A 21,600-nucleotide genomic window follows, 5' to 3' on the forward strand; every position below is an offset into this window, starting at 1 on the left:
AATACCATAATTAATATATTTTGAAAATATTTTACGAACATACAAAACGGAAATAACCAAAATAGTACGTATATTTTCTTGAAATGAGTACATATAACAATTACACTGTTTAGACGTAGTTAAGAATATGCATTCGTGATTTTATTGCATACAGAATGCAACACTCTATAAAACCTAATTTAACTGTATATTTATTATCTTTAGTATAAAAATGTGGGTCAAATCAGTGAAAGATAAACCATTCATTATTTAATTTAAAAAATATATAATGCTTTATTTTGTCTCAAAGTTAGCAACCATATATCTCTTACACTATCAGAAATTACAGTAAAATTACGGACTTTTCAACGAAAAATTTAAAGCAATAAACGAAGTGTTCTACGTAATTTCAAATAACTGAATCTTCGTAGAAACCACGTCGTATTTTGGTTTCCGAGTTGTGTATTTCGTTCTAAACAATGGTAAACACCCACGTGGACATATAAGAGTGTTCTTATAATATACATAGATAACCAGTTTTTTGAATGTTTTGTTAGAATACGAATAACATTATTTGGAATTCATATTTAAAGCAAGTAAACTCATTGTCCGTAAATTTACAAAGTTAGCCGTAAATCACGAAGATCCCCGGATAATTTATACCCAGCATTCTTCGCAAATTGAAGGTGAAAATTTTTAACAGTGTACTTTAAGCAGAGCCGAAGAGAGGGGGTGGAAGTTATCAAGGGGAGGGGGATAGGAAAATGCTCGGGGGGCCCGGTTGGGTTTCAAAATATTCTTTTTACGCTTGTTTATATTCCGATAGTAGAACAAAAAAAAAATTAAAATTCTATTGGTAAAAAAAAAATTGGTTGTCTGTAAAGTCGGTTTACGAACGATAGTTTAACGTGACAACGTCATAACAAAACATTGATGAAATGATTGATCCAGAAGAAAATGAAATATCATATTCGGCCTGAGACTGAGCCGTAATAGGTTTCTAAAACCAAACCATTTAGGCATTAAAAATATTATATTCTTTGAGGAAGAATTTTTTTTTATAATTTTTCCATCTTTTGTATGATAAAATCTACCTCTGCATACTTTTATGAATAAAATTTAATCATTTTTATTGAATTATCACTATTTTGTATGGATACAAAGAAGGGGTGAAAAGAAAAATCTACAATTTAATTAATAAATTTACTTTTATTTGCATTCATTAGTTCAAATATATTTATTACTTTTGAAGTGTTGCGCGCGCCGTATTTATTTTTAAAAGTACAAAATAATTGTGCAGCGGCCCGAATACGATCCGTCTATCTTTGAATTGGTAGTCAGTGATGCTAACCGCAAGGCCACGAGGCCATATTGAATATAATTGTTTCAGATGTTATATATACATATAAAAAATTTGTTTTGTGTTGTGGAAGTTTTAAAAATTATTTGAATATTCAACATTACTTTTAAATAACCGTACCGATTGTGCTGAAAATCGGTGGACGATCGTTAAATTACGTAATATTAATAATTCAAACGACGAAAATATGATTGAAAAGTCAAATCGATGGTTGTTCCAATCGAGTGGAACAGAGATGCCACGCATGCGTACAATGAGCATGAAGAGAGATGCCACGCATGCGTACAATGAGCATAATAGGACACATCCGTAGTGGGACATCCGTAGTGGGACAATGTGCGTTACGGGACACTTTTTCGTGCGTGCATCCGGCGTTCATCCATTTATTAGACGTTGTCACGTAAAAAAATTCATTGTAAAGCTAGCAAGTGATGCATGGGGTCTACTAGCCTCGTAGGTGCGGCCGCCGTGCGAGCAGGTGGCCCGGAGCTCCTCCACCAGGCGCTGGTCGCAGTGCGGGCAGCAGTGGCGGGTCTTCACCTGGCCCCGCAGCGGGCAGTCCAGCACGGGGCACGTGGTGCGCCGGCACAGCGACGTGCCGTTCGCGCAGCGGCAGCTCGTGCACTGGTCCACGTGGAAGCTCGCAGCTGCAAGCACGCCTCAGCTTCAGGCACACCGCCACTATGTGCTCACTGGTTGCAACATAACCTCAAATAGATGTTATCTAGCATTCAACAGTTTTTAGGTAATATCCATACAGTTAACGGTTGCAACAGAACAAAAATAAAATCATCTAGTACTCAACTGTCTTCAGGCAATTATCACACAATCAACGGTAATAATTGAACAAATACCACGTCATCCAGGTTTCAACATTTTTTTTAAAATTTATAACCCTACAGTAAACGGTTGCAACAGAACAAAAAAAAATTATGTCATCTAGTATTCAACTGTCTTCAAGCAATTATCATAAAGTTAACTGTTGAAATTGAATAAAATAAAATTAAAATTAAACCGGTCATCCAGGTTTAAATAGTCTTTATTTAATAACCATACAGTTGATGGTAGCAACAGAACCAATAAAGATACCATCTTGTATTCAACAGTCTGTTAAATAACCTTACAGTTGATGGTTTTAACAAAACGAAGAATTGACAATTAGGAATCAACATAGACACCAACATAAACTATTACCACAGATTTAAGTGTAGTGACATTACTCAAAATACGATATTTCGGATTCAACCGTTAAGAAGTAATAACCGCCGAATGAACACAGAAGATATGCAGTCAGCAATGCACACACAGCATCCACACACAAGATGGAGTCATGCGATATACGAGTATTATTCTCATAGGAACCATACGACTTGCAGCATTATACACCCTAAATGAACAGACTCTGAGAAATGTGAGAAGAGAACGAAGAACAGGATAGTCCTGTGGCCGGCTTGAAAGGCAACAGAAATCATACTTTACAACCAACAGAGCATTCTGTATGCAGAACTTTTAAAATAATCTTAACAACAATAAATTCAAAGTCTCTCATGTAGAGTTATATGGTACCTACAACCGTTCAAAATTCGATAGATTAATTATATGAAAGGTTTGTGGGTACAAAATTTTGGTTCCTAGAATTTATATAGTTTTTTTTTTTTAAGTGGAGTAAAGGTTTTGAAGAGCTTAAAAAAAAGGACCATTTTCAGACCAAAGTATGAACATTTGTGTTTAATTTATTGATTCAAAATTATCCTAAAATATCGTGTGACAGTTCTACATGCATTTTTTTTTTTTCACATTGTGGGCTTTATCAAGTTTATGGATAGCTCTCATCAGGCCGTATGGAAAAGCAAATGACTAAGGGTGTTAAAAAACACCTTTTCATTTGCTTTTAATTACATAAAAAATTCAACATACCCTTACGCTTTTTAATATTCTTTAGTTTTAGGTAAAGTAGTCAATTTGTTCGCATTCAAACAAGTATATCCAAGATGAAAGGAGATGCAGTAAATACAGCTTAGGGAAACGAAACCATTCCTGAGAAATGATTCAAAATAACAGTGGCTGTGGCCAACCACTCGCGTTAACGGGTTGAACTCTTCACACCTATGGATGGTGTAGCTGATAACATTGGCCTCACAGGCATAGGCTAGACCCCATCCATACACATGTACATGGTAGTGTAGCCGATGACGTTTAAATGACAAGTGTGACACAGGTATGTATTAGGAGGTTGAACTCACCGTCCCTGTGTGGTGTAACCACCCATGTAGCTATTGTTCGACTGAAGGTAATGCACAGGTATGTAGTAGCGGGTTGAACTCACCGTCCCTGTGTATGATGTAACTGACCATGCAGCGAATGTTCGACTGACTGGTATGACACATGTATGTAGTAGCGGGTTGAACTCACCGTCTCTGTGTTTGGTGTAACCGCCCATGCAGCTATTGTTCGACTGACAGGTAATACACAGGTATGTAGTAGCGGGTTGAACTCACCATCCCTGTGTGTAGTGTAACCACCCATGCAGCTATTATTCGACTGATAGGTATGACACAGGTATGTAGTAGCGGGTTGAACTCACCGTCCCTGTGTATGATGTAACCGCCCATGCAGCTATTGTTCGATTGACAGGTGTGACAAAGGTATATAGTAGCGGGCTGAACGCACCGACCCTGTGGATGGTGTAACCGCCCATGCAGCTATTGTTCGACTGACAGGTATGACACAGGTATGTAGTAGCGGGTTGAACTCACCGTCCCTGTGGATGGTGTAACCGCCCATGCAGCTATGTTTCGACTGACAGGTATGAGACAGGTATGTAGTAGCGGGTTGAACTCACCGTCCCTGTGTATGGTGTAACCACCCATGCAGCGAATGTTCGACTGACAGGTATGAGACAGGTATGTAGTAGCGGGTTGAACTCACCGTCCCTGTGGATGGTGTAACCGCCCATGCAGCTATTGTTCGACTGACAGGTATGACACAGGTATGTAGTAGCGGGTTGAACTCACCGTCCCTGTGTATGATGTAACCGCCTATGCAGCTATTGTTCGATTGACAGGTATGACACAGGTATGTAGTAGCGGGTTGAACTCACCGTCCCTTTGTATGGTGTAACCGCCCATGCAGCTATGGTTCGACTGACAGGTATGAGACAGGTATGTAGTAGCGGGTTGAACTCACCGTCCCTGTGTATGGTGTAACCACCCATGCAGCGAATGTTCGACTGACAGGTATGAGACAGGTATGTAGTAGTGGGTTGAACTCACCGTCCCTGTGGATGGTGTAACCGCCCATGCAGCTATTGTTCGACTGACAGGTATGACACAGGTATGTAGTAGCGGGTTGAACTCACCGTCCCTGTGTATGATGTAACCGCCTATGCAGCTATTGTTCGATTGACAGGTGTGACAAAGGTATATTGTAGCGGGCTGAACGCACCGTCCCTTTGTATGGTGTAACCACCCATGCAGCTATTGTTCGACTGACAGGTATGACACAGGTATGTAGTAGCGGGTTGAACTCACCGTCCCTGTGTATGGTGTAACCGCCCATGCAGCTATTGTTCGACTGACAGTTATGACACAGGTTTGTAGTAGCGGGTTGAACTCACCGTCCCTGTGTATGGTGTAACCGCCCATGCAGCTATTGTTCGACTGACAGGTATGTAATAGCGGGTTGAACTCACCGTCCCTGTGTATGGTGTAACCACCCATGCAGTGAATGTTCGACTGACAGGTATGAGACAGGTATGTAGAAGCAGATTGAACTCACCGTCCCTGTGTATCCTGTAACCGACCATGCACTTGCCGTTCGGCGGCTCCAGGCTCTGGCGGCTGCCGTTGCACTGCGGGCAGCACTCGCCCGGCGGGGTCACCACCTTGTCGCCCGGGCAGTGCAGAACGGGGCACGCCTGCTTGGTGCACGCGGTGCGACCCTGCTCGCAGCGGCACTTCACGCACGGGTCCTCCGTGATGGTCACCTCGTGTCCTTTCCGCAGGTCCTGGCCGTTGATCCAGCATCCTGCACACGCCAGCATCTCGCTCAGTTCCTGCTCGCTGAGTTCTCAAGTGAAAACCGAGGCATATGGGTACACTGTTTTTTATTTGGAATAAAGCAAAAACGTCTTTATCGTCTATCCCTATACAGAATTTTTTTTTTTACTTTTACTAAATTGTTTTTAGACGTTTTTCTGAGAAAACGTTTGTGAGACTTCAAGAAAAATATTTTGAATTGGTACAAATTTTTGGTGTTGTTATTTTTTGCATAAAATAAATTTTTTAAACAATACTAGACATTTATTGTTGCACTTAAATAATTGGCATATAATTTTAAATTTTGATTAATGTTAATATAGCATTATTTTTAGAAACATAAAAAAATTATAGAGTACTCATTATTCAGGCTGTAATATGTTTTATTATGCTTATTAATGTGCGCAGTTACTAATGGAAAGTTATTCAGAAAATAATGAACAAGAAACTTCAACTAATGTACGTCTTGGCACAATACAAAGCATAAATTCCCGGGAATCAATCTGATCCCAGCATAACAACGAACCTATTTTGATTGCGATACAATTGCTTTAATAAAAATATACAAATTTACAAATTTTACATTTTTATTTTTTCCATTAAATTTTAATTTTTAATTTAGTAACTTCTTAATTATTATCCTCGGAGGAGCAAGTGAAATGTGGTTTTTGGCGTGTACAGTCAGCTCGCTAGTATGACCTTGAGTTTACATCGCAGATTAGTACGGGTTCCGGTTATTAAGGAAGAAGGGTAGGAGGCGTAGCTTTAAATGCCCCCACACATGAACCTTCAGTTCGGATTTGTCAGTCAGGACTTTACTGTCGGAACCGTCGTATGTGAACAAGGTTGGTGGACTAGTCGGTTGGAATTGATGGACTAACGAATTGATGGATTCCCATCAGATCGGACTGTGGGCTCGAGAGGACTTAGTTCGAACTGCCGTGTGTGGGAACAGCGCCTCTCCAGTCCAAACTGTCTGTACAAACAATGAGTCCATCAATAAATCAGCTGAGTGTCGCGGCAGACATCTTTGGTTACTTTTCTATCCCCCCTCCCCCTTTTTTTTTTTTTTAAATGAAAAGTGCTACTGCAATCACAACATCCTAAGTTTCTTCCGTATTCTACGACGAAACAATACATCCAATAGCAACAACAGGACTGACGTGTAGTGAAGGCTTCAGTTTGGTCCAAACTGTCAGTTAGAGTTGAGCAGTCCGACGAGGGAGTTGGAGTGATCGTGTGTGGAGGCCTTTAGCAATCAAAATTGGTGCTCAAAATTGGTAACTTACTGCGCAGACACGGTAGCATGAAGATTCATATGTCTGTGTATAGAGTTGGTCGTAACCGAGAAACTAAGGTAATAATAAGTGTATTTTGACAGTGTATATCTGATTTAATACAATTTCTTGGACATATGCAATTGCAGTTTTGCACTTTTTGTTATAGGAAAAATTCAAGAACGAAAATCAAGAAATAAAAAATGAAAACATTAACCCACAGAGAACAAGACTAAATCAGCTATGTCAAACAGCCAAACCCAACAATTTACCTAATGTGTAATGGAAAATACAACGAAGACAGCACAAACAAACACATTCAAACTTCAATATCAGACAGCACAATAAACCCGTGGAAGGAATTTAGTAATGAAAAAAATAATAACAGCACAGACGAACACAGTGGGCTAACAACGACAAGACAGTTTAACAATAACACTAAATGCAGGCAGACAATAAAATCTAGACAACGCAGCAAAAATAAGAACAGATGAAGATAAAAAGATATGATATAGGTATCCTTATGAAAAGACAGTTGCGACGTTTCGGAATCTGGCATCTGTTCCCGTCATCAGGCACAAACAGACTGATCAGTCTTTGTGTGTTTGTGCCTGATACTATTATTGTTGAAACTGTCTCGTTGTTATCCCACTGTGTTCGTCTGTGTTGTTGTGACTATTATTTTCATCAATAAATTCCTTCCACGGAATTATTGATCTGTCTGATATTTAAGTTTGGGTGTGAGTGTCTGTGCTGTCTTCGTTGTGTTGTCCATAATACCTGTTTAGGTACATCATTGGGTTTATCTGTTTGACATAGCTGATTTAGTTTTGTTCTCTGTGGGTTTATGTTTTAATTTTTATTTCTTAATTTACGTTCTTGATTTTTTTATGACAAACAGTGCAAAACTGCAATGGCGTATGTCCACAAAACCGTATTAAATCAAAATTCCCCATTGCATGAGTAATTTAAAGAACGTGTTTATTTGAACAAACTTAAGTGTACCATACAATTTTAAAATCAGTTTGTCTACTTGAGCTCGCGCAAGGACCAGCCGGAAATACATGTTAAAAGACATCGTTTGTGTGGGCGAGGCAGTTTCGGGAATGGCGCGAAGTTGGCGCGGCGCTTCTACAGCAGTTAATATCTCCCTTTCGTTACAATCGAATACGCTGAGAGCGACTCTCTATCGTACAAGGTTCACTTTAAAGCAACGGATGTGCAATCCGACACAGCTCCAGAGTTATTTTTTGACGTGAATACGTCTTTAAAATTGCTTCCATAATGGGAGGCAATCCAAAAAACAAAATCGGGGGGGGGGGGGGGGGGGGGGTTACAGTTTGGTGTTGCAGCTACATATCTATCATCTCCATCCAAAATTTAACTACACCACTGGATAGCTAAGGGATCGAAGAATTTGTTACGCTAAATGAGGACTGTGACTCATCGTACGCGGTGGAGGGGGAAGCGCCGCCATTGTGAGGTCATTTTGCTGCGTTTCAAGATTTCCATTTAGTATAACTTTTGAGTCGGAGAAGCTATGACGTTCGTTTACGTTTAAATCGTCAGCTCTCGTTAAAATCTATCGATTGCATGTATAAAACATTAGTGTAAAATAGTTACAGTGAATATATATGGTGTTAAAATAAAAAATATATAATCAAAAATATATAATGCCGGCCTATACGCGACAAAAAGCCAAATCCAAATACAGAGATCGTATACGGTTGGAAAGGTATTCCCAAAAGCAATCGAATGATACCAATAAAACACAACAGGACCGAGTGAAGCAGTGCCGGGAACGTAAAAGAATGAATGCGGCCGAGTGGATAAACGACGGTGCCAGTACATCTGCAGCTGGGGCGGTTGCAATTATGCAAGTGGATGATGAATTCTTAGTGTTCAAACATGGTTATAAAATACATAAAATGGCGTATTTTATATTTTGCATAGAAAATATTATCTGTTACGTACACGTATTCACGTACAACACACGGCCGTGTCCATGGGACAGCCACATCACATTTTGTTTTACTTTATTGCTTTCCTAGAGGCCTAAAGGGTTTGTGAGTGCGGTTGGTGTTTTAAAATTTTTTGATTCTTAAAAAAGTGAACAGAAAGTCTGAAAGCATAGATAGATTAATCCTCGTTTATTTCACATCCATGCCATTTTTTTTTTTTAATTTTTATCTAGCACGATATCTTCGGATACTCTACTATATCAGCATTTATTTTGTTCCATGGTAAATGTCCGATATGTACTGCTAGCAGGGTCGTCGAAAAAAAAAAGGTTAAAAAAAGGGGGGGGGGATGTAAAATCTCCCGTTGATTTTATTTTTTATGCGTGGGTTTACTTTGGTATTAGAACGATAATTACAACTCTATTGCTTATAGAATCCATCTTGCAAGCTATGTGATACTCACGTATCACGTTTGTAGTTATGGCCACAGTAATGTGTACAGAAATAAGACTTTTTTTTTTTTTAATTTTGTGGATTTGAAAATTTGTACATTAAGTAATATGGAAGGAGCCCGACAAATACTTTTGCACTTTGGTCCTTTATTTCTTACGTTGGCCCTGGCTACTGTTTATTTTATAATTGTAAAAAAAAAATCCATGCAAATATTTATAGTTAAAATTTTTGCCTCAGTAATTGTGACGCGGTCTCTTGTTAGAAGTTCATTGTTCGTGATACACAGCTGGATAACACGTAAAAAAATTAATTCCATAATCTAATTTTCGTAACATTTCTTCATTAACATCTATAATATTAGAGGAATACAGGAATAATAGAAATCCGGCTTGGCAAGCGAAGCGGAGCTTTAACGTAAGAGGTCGCGCCGTGTGTGTGGTCCCACTGCGGTGGTCCCGCGCTCGCTCCTCTCTTTTCGACTGTCTTTTGTTTGCTCTTGCGCGGCTGATCGGCCCTCCGTGATTTACGAGCAGCCCGCCCGCCGGGTACCTGCCCATTCGCCCCCTCCTCCCTCGAGCCATCCTCCCCAAACCACACATCGCCAGGCCCATTCTCTTGGGCCCGCCGTCCTACAGCGGCGCAGAAACGGAGACGGGTCTCACGGCACAGAGAGTCTACAATAGCACGCACACGGATTAGCTCGGCTATGTTGAGCTCTTCCGTTTACGACGCTCCGAGCGACCAGCCGAAGTCGAGTATTTGGGCCGCTGTGGTAGCCATGTTCGTTTGTGTTCTAAATAAGTTAAAAACTGTTTCAAGTGAACGAACATCAAGTGTTCTTTTATAACTTTACAATTAAATTTTTTTATTACAAACGTCAATTTTGCCCGTGCTATGATCTCGAATTATAATATATTTTATGATTAAAATAATACTTCGTAACCTATATACCAAACTAGTATTGCCTTGATATGCAAAAATACCTACTTTCTGACGTCGAAGATGTTTATCAACATCAATATTTTTCAGTAATTATAATGAACAATTACATCGGTTATAACATTTATTCACTGGTTTCAAATTTGTTATGTGTAACCTCTTAAGGTTTTTAATTCATTTTCATTTATTAAGCGTTTTCGCTAACTAAACACACTATGTGATAAAAAATTATCACTAAGCCTACTATATGTATCGAGGTGATCTATATTGTACAGATGCAAGCAATTACTTTTCTATTATTATTGATAAATTTTTATTTTTCTTAAAATAAATATTTAATGTTATGTATGCTTGTATTTTGCATTACATTTATTTTCAAACTACCATTTATAACGTGGGCTCTGTTTGCTAATTGAAATTTAAATTTGCGCTCCAATAAAATAAAAATTGGCAATATTTTTACACTGTGTTATTATTTGTTTAAATAAAGTCTTAAACTTTGTACTGCCGGTATCGTATGTAGGTGGCATGATATAATAACTTATTAATACAACACGTTCTACATCAGTCATGCAGTTGTATGAGTGTTCCAGTATTTTATTTTAAAAGCCACTTGTAGCGACATCTGTACCAACGTCACGAGGACCGCTTGCTGACACATCCCTCCAGCTAGTGCCGCGGCAGCGCGCGTGCGCTGGTGATGACTAGGCACGTGTGTTCTTCGCGATCAGCGGCCTGTTTACACTAGCAATTTAGTCGAGTGGCGAGCGATTTAGTAAAGATCGCCGTGAGTGAACAGAACGGTTCAGTCGAGTGGTTTGGCAAAACGGTGAGCGAGCGCAACATGAACCCTCTACTGGCAAGACATGGACGACGACGTGTTCGCAGAGTTCATCAGTGACTACGAGCGCCGGAACGTGATCAATGCACGTCTTCCCAGCTCGGCACTCGAGCATCTTCTTGCCTTGTGCGAACGTTCGCCCGCCTGTTCCTGCCGTTCTCTCGACCACTCGTCCACTCGCCACTCAACTTATTTACTGGGCTAATGTAAAGCCGGCCTCAAGTATACACTCGCACGAACTTGTCGCCGGAAGTGACGTCACTAGGGCTGTCCCAACTGGAAGTGAAGTATGCAGGTGTGCGAGTAAAAGGAACCTGTGTGCTTCTCGCGTGAAGAAACGTCGCCATTTTGAATAGCGTTATATCTGATAGAAATTTAATTATTTTCAATACTCATGTAATCATTTTAGATTAATGTTAGCTGTCATTAAAAAACCAAATAAAATATATATTTAATCATGCTAATAATAAATATTGAACCAATATATGCAAATATATACTTACCAGACAAAGATACAATGTTAAAGTAGGATGTCGTAAATTCATCTCAGTAAAAAACTAAAAAAGAGCATTGTACTAAACATTTTTTTTGGAACAACACTTATTATAATTTAAAAAAAAAAACCAATGTCAATAACCAGTGTGACTTGGAAATACCGTTTTGTAGAAGCCAACAATTTTACAGGTTTCAATCGAACATGTGCACATGACAGGCATTCCTTATTTAATTGCTACCAAGATAATTAAACATTATCAACAAATTTTTCTAAAGTATAAAATTTTGCAGTTATACTCAATACGCCACTCCGTTAATACACCATTCCATAAATTCTGGACTAAGAATGTTTGTAAAATTACTTGTTTTTTATTTAAGTCTTTATGTTTAAGAAATTTTTATGTTTTCTTTATATTGAAAACTTGATTGATATTGGCATTTCTCAACCACACAGTGGCCGTATCCCGCCTATTCAGTATCCCCCCCCCCTCCCTCGTAAGACTCGCGTGAGCGCAGCTTCACGTGGAAGAGGCGGCGGGTCGAAGGAGCGCACTTCTCGCTCCGTGCCGCGCGCGACGCGAATATACGTCGAACGGTCGATAGGCGACAACCAATTATTGAACGTAAGTTAAAATAAAGTTAATGAAAAGGTCTGCTGACTGAACGATCACACTTCAGAGACCCCGGTAACAGCTGCGTGTGTTCCAGTTTCAGTGGTGGAACTCACAAAAAAAAAAATCTATTAACTTTATTCATTGTTTTACCTGACTGACTAGCGGCAACGTGGGGGTGGTCTCCAGGTTAGACTTCACAAACGCGCTCATATCAAGTTAAGGTTGCATCTTTAGAGACCCGGATAATTCTTGTATCATCAGGTGTGTCAGGCAGAAATTCGCAGTCTCGTGTAAATTCTTACCTCATTCGGTTTTTTTCTATTGGCCGATTTCTTACTGACAAAACTCTCATTCAGTCTACGCAGTTCCGTCACTCTAAAGCTATCCGATAGTTTGTCGGCCCACATTCGTGAAAATATAGCGCCGGGGCCAATAAACGAAGTCTGCCTTGCGACTAAAGATATCCGAGGAATACCCGGGTCTCTACAATGTTCGATAACATAGTTGTCATATTTATAATTATTTCCGGGTGGCACATAATTTTTTTCCTTTTTATTTTGTCAACGGAGTGCTGTTCTTCAGGGCGTATCAAATAACTAGTAAAAATTGGTCAGTTTCAGTCGGTATTACAAACATTTCCAATATAAAAGTTTGACAAATAGCAAAGCGAATTTCGCAAAAATAATTTTTTTTCAAATAATGAGTAATCAATATTAAACTTATTAAATTGTTAAAGTTGAAGTTACAAAACTATCATATTTTATAAAACGATATAGTGTATTTTTTTCTCACATAGTAATAATTTTTAAGGAAACATAACAGATAGCAGGAACTATCGAGTAATGTCTGTGAAAATTTTGCTGCATATAATTTGGGTCACATTAAAAACCCATTATTCGATAACATAGCGGTATTCAACTTACAATATACAAAATTGAGATAAAATATTTTCAAAAGTAAAAAAATATGCAAAACAATGTAGCAAAACAACTTCGTCTTATTTTGCCTTAACTTCGCCACCCACAAAGACTTTAGACTTTAAATTAAAAATAAAATAAAAATTCTCGAAAACATGTAAAAAGTGAATATCATGAACTTGTTACGTGAACCGGATACGCGAGTTTATTAAAGGTGAATGAAAATCCTCATATCGTCAGACAGCATGTGCGGCCACGAAGTATTTCCCACGAGATATCCGTCGCTAGTGATAAAAGCCGTGCGATAAAACATCGGATCCTTGGTTAAAGCTGCACGTTTGGACGGTGGCTACACACGGTCTTACGGTGCCAGGTGGTTTAGGCTATAAAGCTGAATGGACGACAACGAAAGAGCTGGCACACACGAGGATAACAACGGCGGTCGGTGATGACAGGCAAGGCTTGTCGCCTCAAGAGGACACAGTCGGCCTCCAGAGGACGGACACGGCCTCCAGAGGACACACACGGCCTCCAGAGGACACACACGGCCTCCAGAGGACACACACGGCCTCCAGAGGACACACACGGCCTCCAGAGGACACACACGGCCTCCAGAGTACACACACGGCCTCCAGAGGACACACACGACCTCCAGAGGACACACACGGCCTCCAGAGGACACACACGGCCTCCAGAGGACACACACGACCTCCAGAGGACACACACGACCTCCAGAGGAGACACACGGCCTCCAGAGGACACACACGACCTCCAGAGGACACACACGATCTCCAGAGGACACACACGGCCTCCAGAGGACACACACGGCCTCCAGAGGACACACACGGCCTCCAGAGGACACACACGGCCTCCAGAGGACACACACGGCCTCCAGAGGACACACACGATCTCCAGAGGACACACACGGCCTCCAGAGGACACACGCGGCCTCCAGAGGACACACGCGGCCTCCAGAGGACACACACGGCCTCCAGAGGACACACACGGCCTCCAGAGGACACACACGACCTCCAGAGGACACACGCGATCTCCAGAGGACACACGCGGCCTCCAGAGGACACACGCGGACTCCAGAGGACACACGCGGCCTCCAGAGGACACACACGGCCTCCAGAGGACACACACGGCCTCCAGAGGACACACACGGCCTCCAGAGGACACACACGACCTCCAGAGGACACACACGGCCTCCAGAGGACACACACGACCTCCAGAGGACACACACGGCCTCCAGAGGACACACACGGCCTCCAGAGGACACACACGGCCTCCAGAGGACACACACGGCCTCCAGATGACACACGCGGCCTCCAGAGGACACACGCGGCCTCCAGAGGACACACGCGGCCTCCAGAGGACACACGCGGCCTCCAGAGGACACACGTGGCCTCCAGAGGACACACGCGGCCTCCAGAGGACACACGCGGCCTCCAGAGGACACACGCGGCCTCCAGAGGACACACACGGCCTCCAGAGGACACACACGGCCTCCAGAGGACACACACGGCCTCCAGAGGACACACACGACCTCCAGAGGACACACACGGCCTCCAGAGGACACACACGGCCTCCAGAGGACACACACGGCCTCCAGAGGACACACACGGCCTCCAGCGGACACACACGGCCTCCAGAGGACACACACGGCCTCCAGAGGACACACACGGCCTCCAGATGACACACACGGCCTCCAGAGGACACACACGGCCTCCAGAGGACACACACGGCCTCCAGAGGACACACACGGCCTCCAGAGGACACACACGGCCTGCAGAGGACACACACGGCCTCCATAGGACACACACGGCCTCCATAGGACACACACGACCTCCAGAGGACACACACGGCCTCCAGAGGACACACACGGCCTCCAGATGACACACACGGCCTCCAGAGTACACACACGGCCTCCAGAGGACACACACGACCTCCAGAGGACACACACGACCTCCAGAGGACACACACGGCCTCCAGAGTACACACACGGCCTCCAGAGGACACACACGGCCTCCAGAGGACACACACGGCCTCCAGAGGACACACACGGCCTCCAGAGGACACACACGGCCTCCAGAGGACACACACGACCTCCAGAGGACACACACGACCTCCAGAGTACACACACGGCCTCCAGAGGACACACACGGCCTCCAGAGGACACACACGGCCTCCAGAGGACACACACGGCCTCCAGAGGACACACACGGCCTCCAGAGGACACACACGACCTCCAGAGGACACACACGACCTCCAGAGGACACACACGGCCTCCAGAGGACACACACGGCCTCCAGATGACACACACGGCCTCCAGAGTACACACACGGCCTCCAGAGGACACACACGACCTCCAGAGGACACACACGACCTCCAGAGGACACACACGGCCTCCAGAGTACACACACGGCCTCCAGAGTACACACACGGCCTCCAGAGGACACACACGGCCTCCAGAGGACACACACGGCCTCCAGAGGACACACACGGCCTCCAGAGGACACACACGGCCTCCAGAGGACACACACGGCCTCCAGAGGACACACACGACCTCCAGAGGACACACACGACCTCCAGAGGACACACACGACCTCCAGAGGACATACACGACCTCCAGAGGACACACACGGCCTCCAGAGTACACACACGGCCTCCAGAGGACACACACGGCCTCCAGAGGACACACACGACCTCCAGAGGACACACACGGCCTCCAGAGGACACACACGGCCTCCAGATGACACACACGGCCTCCAGAGTACACACACGGCCTCCAGAGGACACACACGACCTCCAGAGGACACACACGACCTCCAGAGGACACACACGACCTCCAGAGGACACACACGACCTCCAGGGGACACACACGACCTCCAGAGGACACACACGACCTCCAGGGGACACACACGACCTCCAGAGGACACACACGGCCTCCAGAGTACACACACGGCCTCCAGAGGACACACACGGCCTCCAGAGGACACACACGGCCTCCAGAGGACACACACGGCCTCCAGAGGACACACACGGCCTCCAGAGGACACACACGACCTCCAGAGGACACACACGACCTCCAGAGGACACACACGGCCTCCAGAGGACACACACGGCCTCCAGATGACACACACGGCCTCCAGAGTACACACACGGCCTCCAGAGGACACACACGACCTCCAGAGGACACACACGACCTCCAGAGGACACACACGGCCTCCAGAGGACACACACGACCTCCAGAGGACACACACGATCTCCAGAGGACACACACGGCCTCCAGAGGACACACACGACCTCCAGAGGACACACAAGACCTCCAGAGGACACACACGGCCTCCAGAGGACACACACGGCCTCCAGAGGACACACACGGCCTCCAGAGGACACACACGACCTCCAGAGGACACACACGGCCTCCAGAGGACACACACGGCCTCCAGAGGACACTGTCCGGGAAGCAGGCACGTAGCCAGGGGGCAGCCCGTGGAGTCACATAACAAGCGAGGACACAACACAGTTACAGCAATTCAGGCACATAAGTAAGATTACTAGGAGCTTTAGTTGGAAAGATGATTGTAATCCTTGTAGTGGGCTACAACAAATGCATCCCCTCAAACATCCAGCCCAAACATGTCTCACACACAGAAGTGGCAGGAATTGTGTTTACAAGTAGTCTGTACTTAATGCCGATTTGCATTCATGTTAGTCATAAGCATGTCTTCACATAAACTTGACATGTGTGTTTCATGTATTTCATAAAGGTGTATGTGATTTGTTTTAACGCAAACCTCGAACAACTGACTAAAAAAATGTATTAAAGAAAATTAAATAAACACCAAAATATAATTTCGTCAGTTACCTTTTCTAAAACAAAATCATTACTTCAATTTCTATGAGTAAACTTTGGAATTCTAAAAGCCAGCCGTTCTCTGAGGTTTTAGACTGACAATTTTCTTTTAAATCTGAATTAAAAAGATAACTTACTCATATAAAATGTGTTAATGGTTATTATGGACCCTATGCATCTCAAAGTCCTGGCCAGGTCCGCGGGAAGAGCAGCACATCCACAGAGAGGGACGCGGACAACACCTAGACAGCTACTAGTGGCCATGCGCGCAGGCTGGGCCCTTCAGTGCCACGGCTGACACGACACGACACGACACACCCGATTAGACGTCGCACGTCGTTTCCACACGACAGAGCTAAGCAACGAAGGGTCACAATACCAAGACCACATTAACACCTCTAACTATAATGATACTGTCAGCAAATCTTCCCAAGCCAAATGTGTGCATAAAATGCAGTATAGAATGCGCTAAAAACAATGTAGGGCCTCTAGAAAGCTTTTATTTCCTGTTGACAGTTGGATTGTATAAAAACACAAACATTTAGTCGTGTGAGATTAAATACAATTTAGATACAAGGAAGTAGGCTATATATATGTTATTAAGGGACATTTATTATTAGATAACGCTGACCATAAACACGATGATATCCTGTTACATAAACAGTTGAAGGCACACTGTTTTCAGTCGTGCGGCACGATACGACCCAATCAGAAATAGACTCTAGTTCTTGCGGGCCGTCGGGACGCTTGTTTCGCCATGCTGACGTCACGGCGACCTTGTATTTCATTGGCTGTTGAGCGTCTCGTGTCCGTAGTGGCATCGTGACTGCAGCTTTATACGCCAGTTCGACACATACTTGTATCTACTTAGCTAAAATTGTTTCCATCCCTTACCTCTTTTAGGACAGTGAGGAGGTTGGAAGTATGAAAGGCTATGAATGATCGCATTAAATTGCTCCTCATAGTCGGTTGCTCATGCAGCGGTGAACGCACACGTCTTTTTGGATGACAGTAAAGCAAGTGAGGCAGAGTACTAAACCTTACACCATCACAACTGACTGAAGAACCTACTTCTTACCTTTGAATATATATACTGTATAGAAGTCGCCAGCCAAGGTTAAAATTTCTAATACGGTTTTGAGGTAGTTGGTCAATTCACCGCCGCAATCGCCACCATCTCTAGGGCTTCGACTTGTAGTGGTCCCTAGCGGACAAGTGTCGAACTCTTCAAACACCCCTTCCCCCTCCAGTTGAACGAACTTGAGCTGCAGTGAATGATAAGTGAGGGGTGCGGGGAATGACAGCGGGCGACAGCGCTGCGCTCTAACGTGTAAATAACAACTAAGACGATACAGGGCGTTACGGCAGCGCACTGCAGCGGTGAAGTTCCCAAGCTGCTCTCATACGCTTCTAAAAAACGTAGAGTAAATCCTATCCACTCGCGACTTCTATACAGTATATATATTCAAAGTTCTTACCCAGGACACTATACCTGGGCAAAAGTAGTAATAATAACAATTTTGTGACCCGTCTCAACACAAAGACTTTCCGGGTCGTCCTTTGGGTTGGCTGTTATATTCACGTTATGCAGTAAAATCGCCATCGTAGTCGGTGGGAAAGCAATGCACACTGCTTCAGACCACCTGCCGCCTCCCCAGTCAGCCAGAGAACCAGGGTGCTATTTCATTTCTACACCAGCGGACTGTACAACCCCTCTTGGCTTCGCAGGCTAGGGCCCGAGCTGTATCGGCGCCCACTGCGTCCACCCGTCATGGAGAGGGGATCTCGTGTCGGCCGGAGCCAACCACTTCCACCGCGAGTCCAGCTCCAATGCGAGCCACTTAGGCATTTTCACTTCTGGCCCACTACACTGCATCGTGCGTGACGCTCCTCGTCTTTCACGGCCCCTCGCTGAAAACATTTTTTTTGTGAAGGGAGCAGAAATATTCATGTAAAATTACAGATATTTGTAAATTTTTACATTTACACGAAAAAAAACTGCATTACTTAAACATAGTGCTTCCAGGAATACTGGGTTCGTATTATTACCCGTGCACTTATGCTTTGTGTTGGCCCAGTACCTACCGTCAATAGTAAAAGTTATTTGTAAACCGTTACCTGAATAGATTTCCAGTATCAACTGCGCACATAATAAGCATACTACAACAAAATAAAGTATAATTATTGGATACTCGAGTATCTTTTCTACTATTTAATATATATATATATATAATCATGCGCCAAGTTTCGTACGACATTATCTCACAAAACGAGTTTCATACATGCAAAAATAACCATAGCCATGTGTTATACAATTTTACGATACATATTTCTTGTAACTATGTATTTATTGGCAACCGGTTTCCAAAGAAATGTTTGTATAAGTATATAAATTTGTTTCCCGCGCGGTAGGCTCTCGGTGTGAGTGGGTGTGAGTGGGTGTGAGTGAGTGTGAGTGAGTGTGAGAGTGTGCGCGAGTGTGAGTGAGAGAGAGAGAGCGAGGGGCGAGGGCGCCATGCCTGGACACGTGGCGCAGCACTGGCCCGGCCCGGGAGACACGGGGTTCCTGCACGGCGTGTAGCACTGCAGGTTGGACTCGGTGAGGACCCCCGCCTTGCAGGACATGACGCGGCACGGGTCCTTGGGGTCCTGCCACTGCGTGTCGCTGGCGCGCGCCACGCCGTCCACCAGGCAGCCTGCAACACGCATTCACCTGCTTCCCAACCAACAATTACATTCAAGTACACGAACAGTTCTTCGCTCGTAATTTCAAACAACTGCATTTTCGTGGAATACTACGCCGTAATTTTAAATTCCGTATTGTATATTTCGTTATTAACAGAGGTAAACGCACACTTGGACCAAATAATAGTGTTTTTACTGTAGAATATGAAAATATAAAGAATATTAGCCATGAATTCACGAATATTCCTGGATAATTCGAAAACCAACGGTCTTTGCAAATCGAAGGTGACAATTTTTCACAGTGCATAAGCTATCTGCCTTACCAGGCAGTATCCCGGGTAAGCTTCCTGCCTCACCACAGCGCCCGCTCTGAACTAGCATTTAGGCTCCCCTTACACTCGGCCAATAGAAACGTTCCACTCCTTCGTTACACGAGACTATACGGAGCTATTCACATCGAGCGGCGCGGCCACATCAGTGGCGCAACCCGGTCACGTGGCCAGGGAATTGTGGCATACTGGTGCGTTGTTCCAGCCGCTTCCGGCAAGTAGCTGTTTCTTTGAGTGATGGCGGAGTGAGTTCTCCTCGCCGAAATGTCTATTTTAGAAGTGCACGACGGACTTGCAATCTGGAACATGACCTAAAGGAACCTTAAGAGAGTTAAAATATATATAAGTAGTATATAATAGCCGGTCCAGCTACATCAAGCCTTACAGAATATGGCTTGATTAATAATGAATCAAGAAAGTGCCGTGCCTCTAAAATTTTATTTTACATTTTTTGTTAATTATCGATATTTTTACTTCCAAACTGGGTGGCTAAATACTGAGTTGGACAACTCTGTGGTGGCAACTGCGACCCCTGTGCCACCCCGGGACTACGCCTATGACTGCGGTGGTTCGTCATTGCCTCCCGGGCTTGGAGGAGAAGAGACCGCGCACCCAGTCCTGAACCACGAAGATCTTGTTTACACGAATGGAGAGTTCCCGTGCCAGCTGAGAACCGAAGCCACGACCTCTAACTACTGACTTACGAACAGTGGTATTTCGCTAAACACTCAGCGCACGTGTGGCACGGCATCTCTGAATTTTGTACGTGCTTTTAGTCGAATATAATTTTAATGAATACTGTTCGTAAACATTTGTGTCATTTTATTCATTTTGCCTGCAATTTACACTTTAATAGTACAAGCTGAAATTCATTAAGTTCCCGGGGGGGGGGGGCGGTGGAGTCTGAGTCTGTTTCTATCTAGCTGATGTCTGTTGTAATACAGATATCGATACAGGAATGCTTTTGTGACTTAAGTTATTGACATACCTGTGGCAACGCCCACACAGCAAAATTGTACGGTTTATAATTTAATACTTTTTGAAATAAATGTGTATACTTGTGAAAGCAGTCTATGCTCCGTTTGGCAGAAAAGTTGGAGTTGATTTTCTGGATCCAGTTATAGATGTGTTTTTTTAGTATTTGCATACGGGAATACCACTTTATTTCTCTAAATTACGTGAATAATTTTATTCATTATTTGTTACTCATCCATCTCCTCAATTAGACCAAACCCACTGTCAATTTAAGCTACATTTTAGAACTTTTAATGTAGCTTATCTAGAGTTAATATTATTTTTTTAGATGGCTCTATAAATACACCAATTTAATAGCCTTGGGCTCTGCTATCAATAGAATCTAGCAGCAAGGTGTGACAAAACAATTATTTTTAATAATTTAATAGTTCAATTATGTGCTTTTATGTCAGTCTGCACAAATTTTCCTTATGTTAGCCAAATTTAACCACTGAAGGTAAAGTTTTGGCAGTAGATTGTGTTTTGATAGTAAAAGAAAAAAATACAAAGTGGTTTTCGCTGTCATAAGATTGGTTTCGTAAATGTCAAACAAGTACAATGTTGAAACTGTATGGCTATTATGCTGTCTATTGGACTGGTGTCACAACAACGCCAAGTTAATCCGAGTAATCTTGCAGGGATGCTGTATTATTCTCTAGACTACACCCTCGCTTCCTTATGAGCAGTGCTGCCAGCCAGGCGCCTTACTGTTATTAAAACAGCCGACCCAACATGTATGGTAGGCTGTCTAGCCTGCAGGGGCAGACCTACGTGCTTTTCTTGTTCATTACCAACAACGTGTAAGCTGGACACACCTGTTTTCCGCGGGAAAACTTT

General features: G+C 43.6%; 1 protein-coding gene across 1 annotated transcript in view; it reads right to left on the reverse strand.

Moving 5' to 3' along the window:
• LOC134527589 (BMP-binding endothelial regulator protein) overlaps nucleotides 1–21,600 on the reverse strand; it is a 367,253-nt gene that overhangs the window by 54,069 nt on the left and 291,584 nt on the right. Inside the window, exons 5-7 of the mRNA XM_063360406.1 lie at nucleotides 19,255–19,431; nucleotides 5,117–5,365; nucleotides 1,790–1,986 (exon numbers count right to left, since the gene is read on the reverse strand). Coding sequence (XP_063216476.1) covers nucleotides 1,790–1,986; nucleotides 5,117–5,365; nucleotides 19,255–19,431 — 623 coding nt within the window. The remainder of the gene's footprint in view (nucleotides 1–1,789; nucleotides 1,987–5,116; nucleotides 5,366–19,254; nucleotides 19,432–21,600) is intronic.

The sequence above is a fragment of the Bacillus rossius genome, chromosome 1 (assembly GCF_032445375.1).
Source record: "Bacillus rossius redtenbacheri isolate Brsri chromosome 1, Brsri_v3, whole genome shotgun sequence".
NCBI classification, from domain to species: Eukaryota; Metazoa; Arthropoda; class Insecta; order Phasmatodea; family Bacillidae; genus Bacillus; species Bacillus rossius.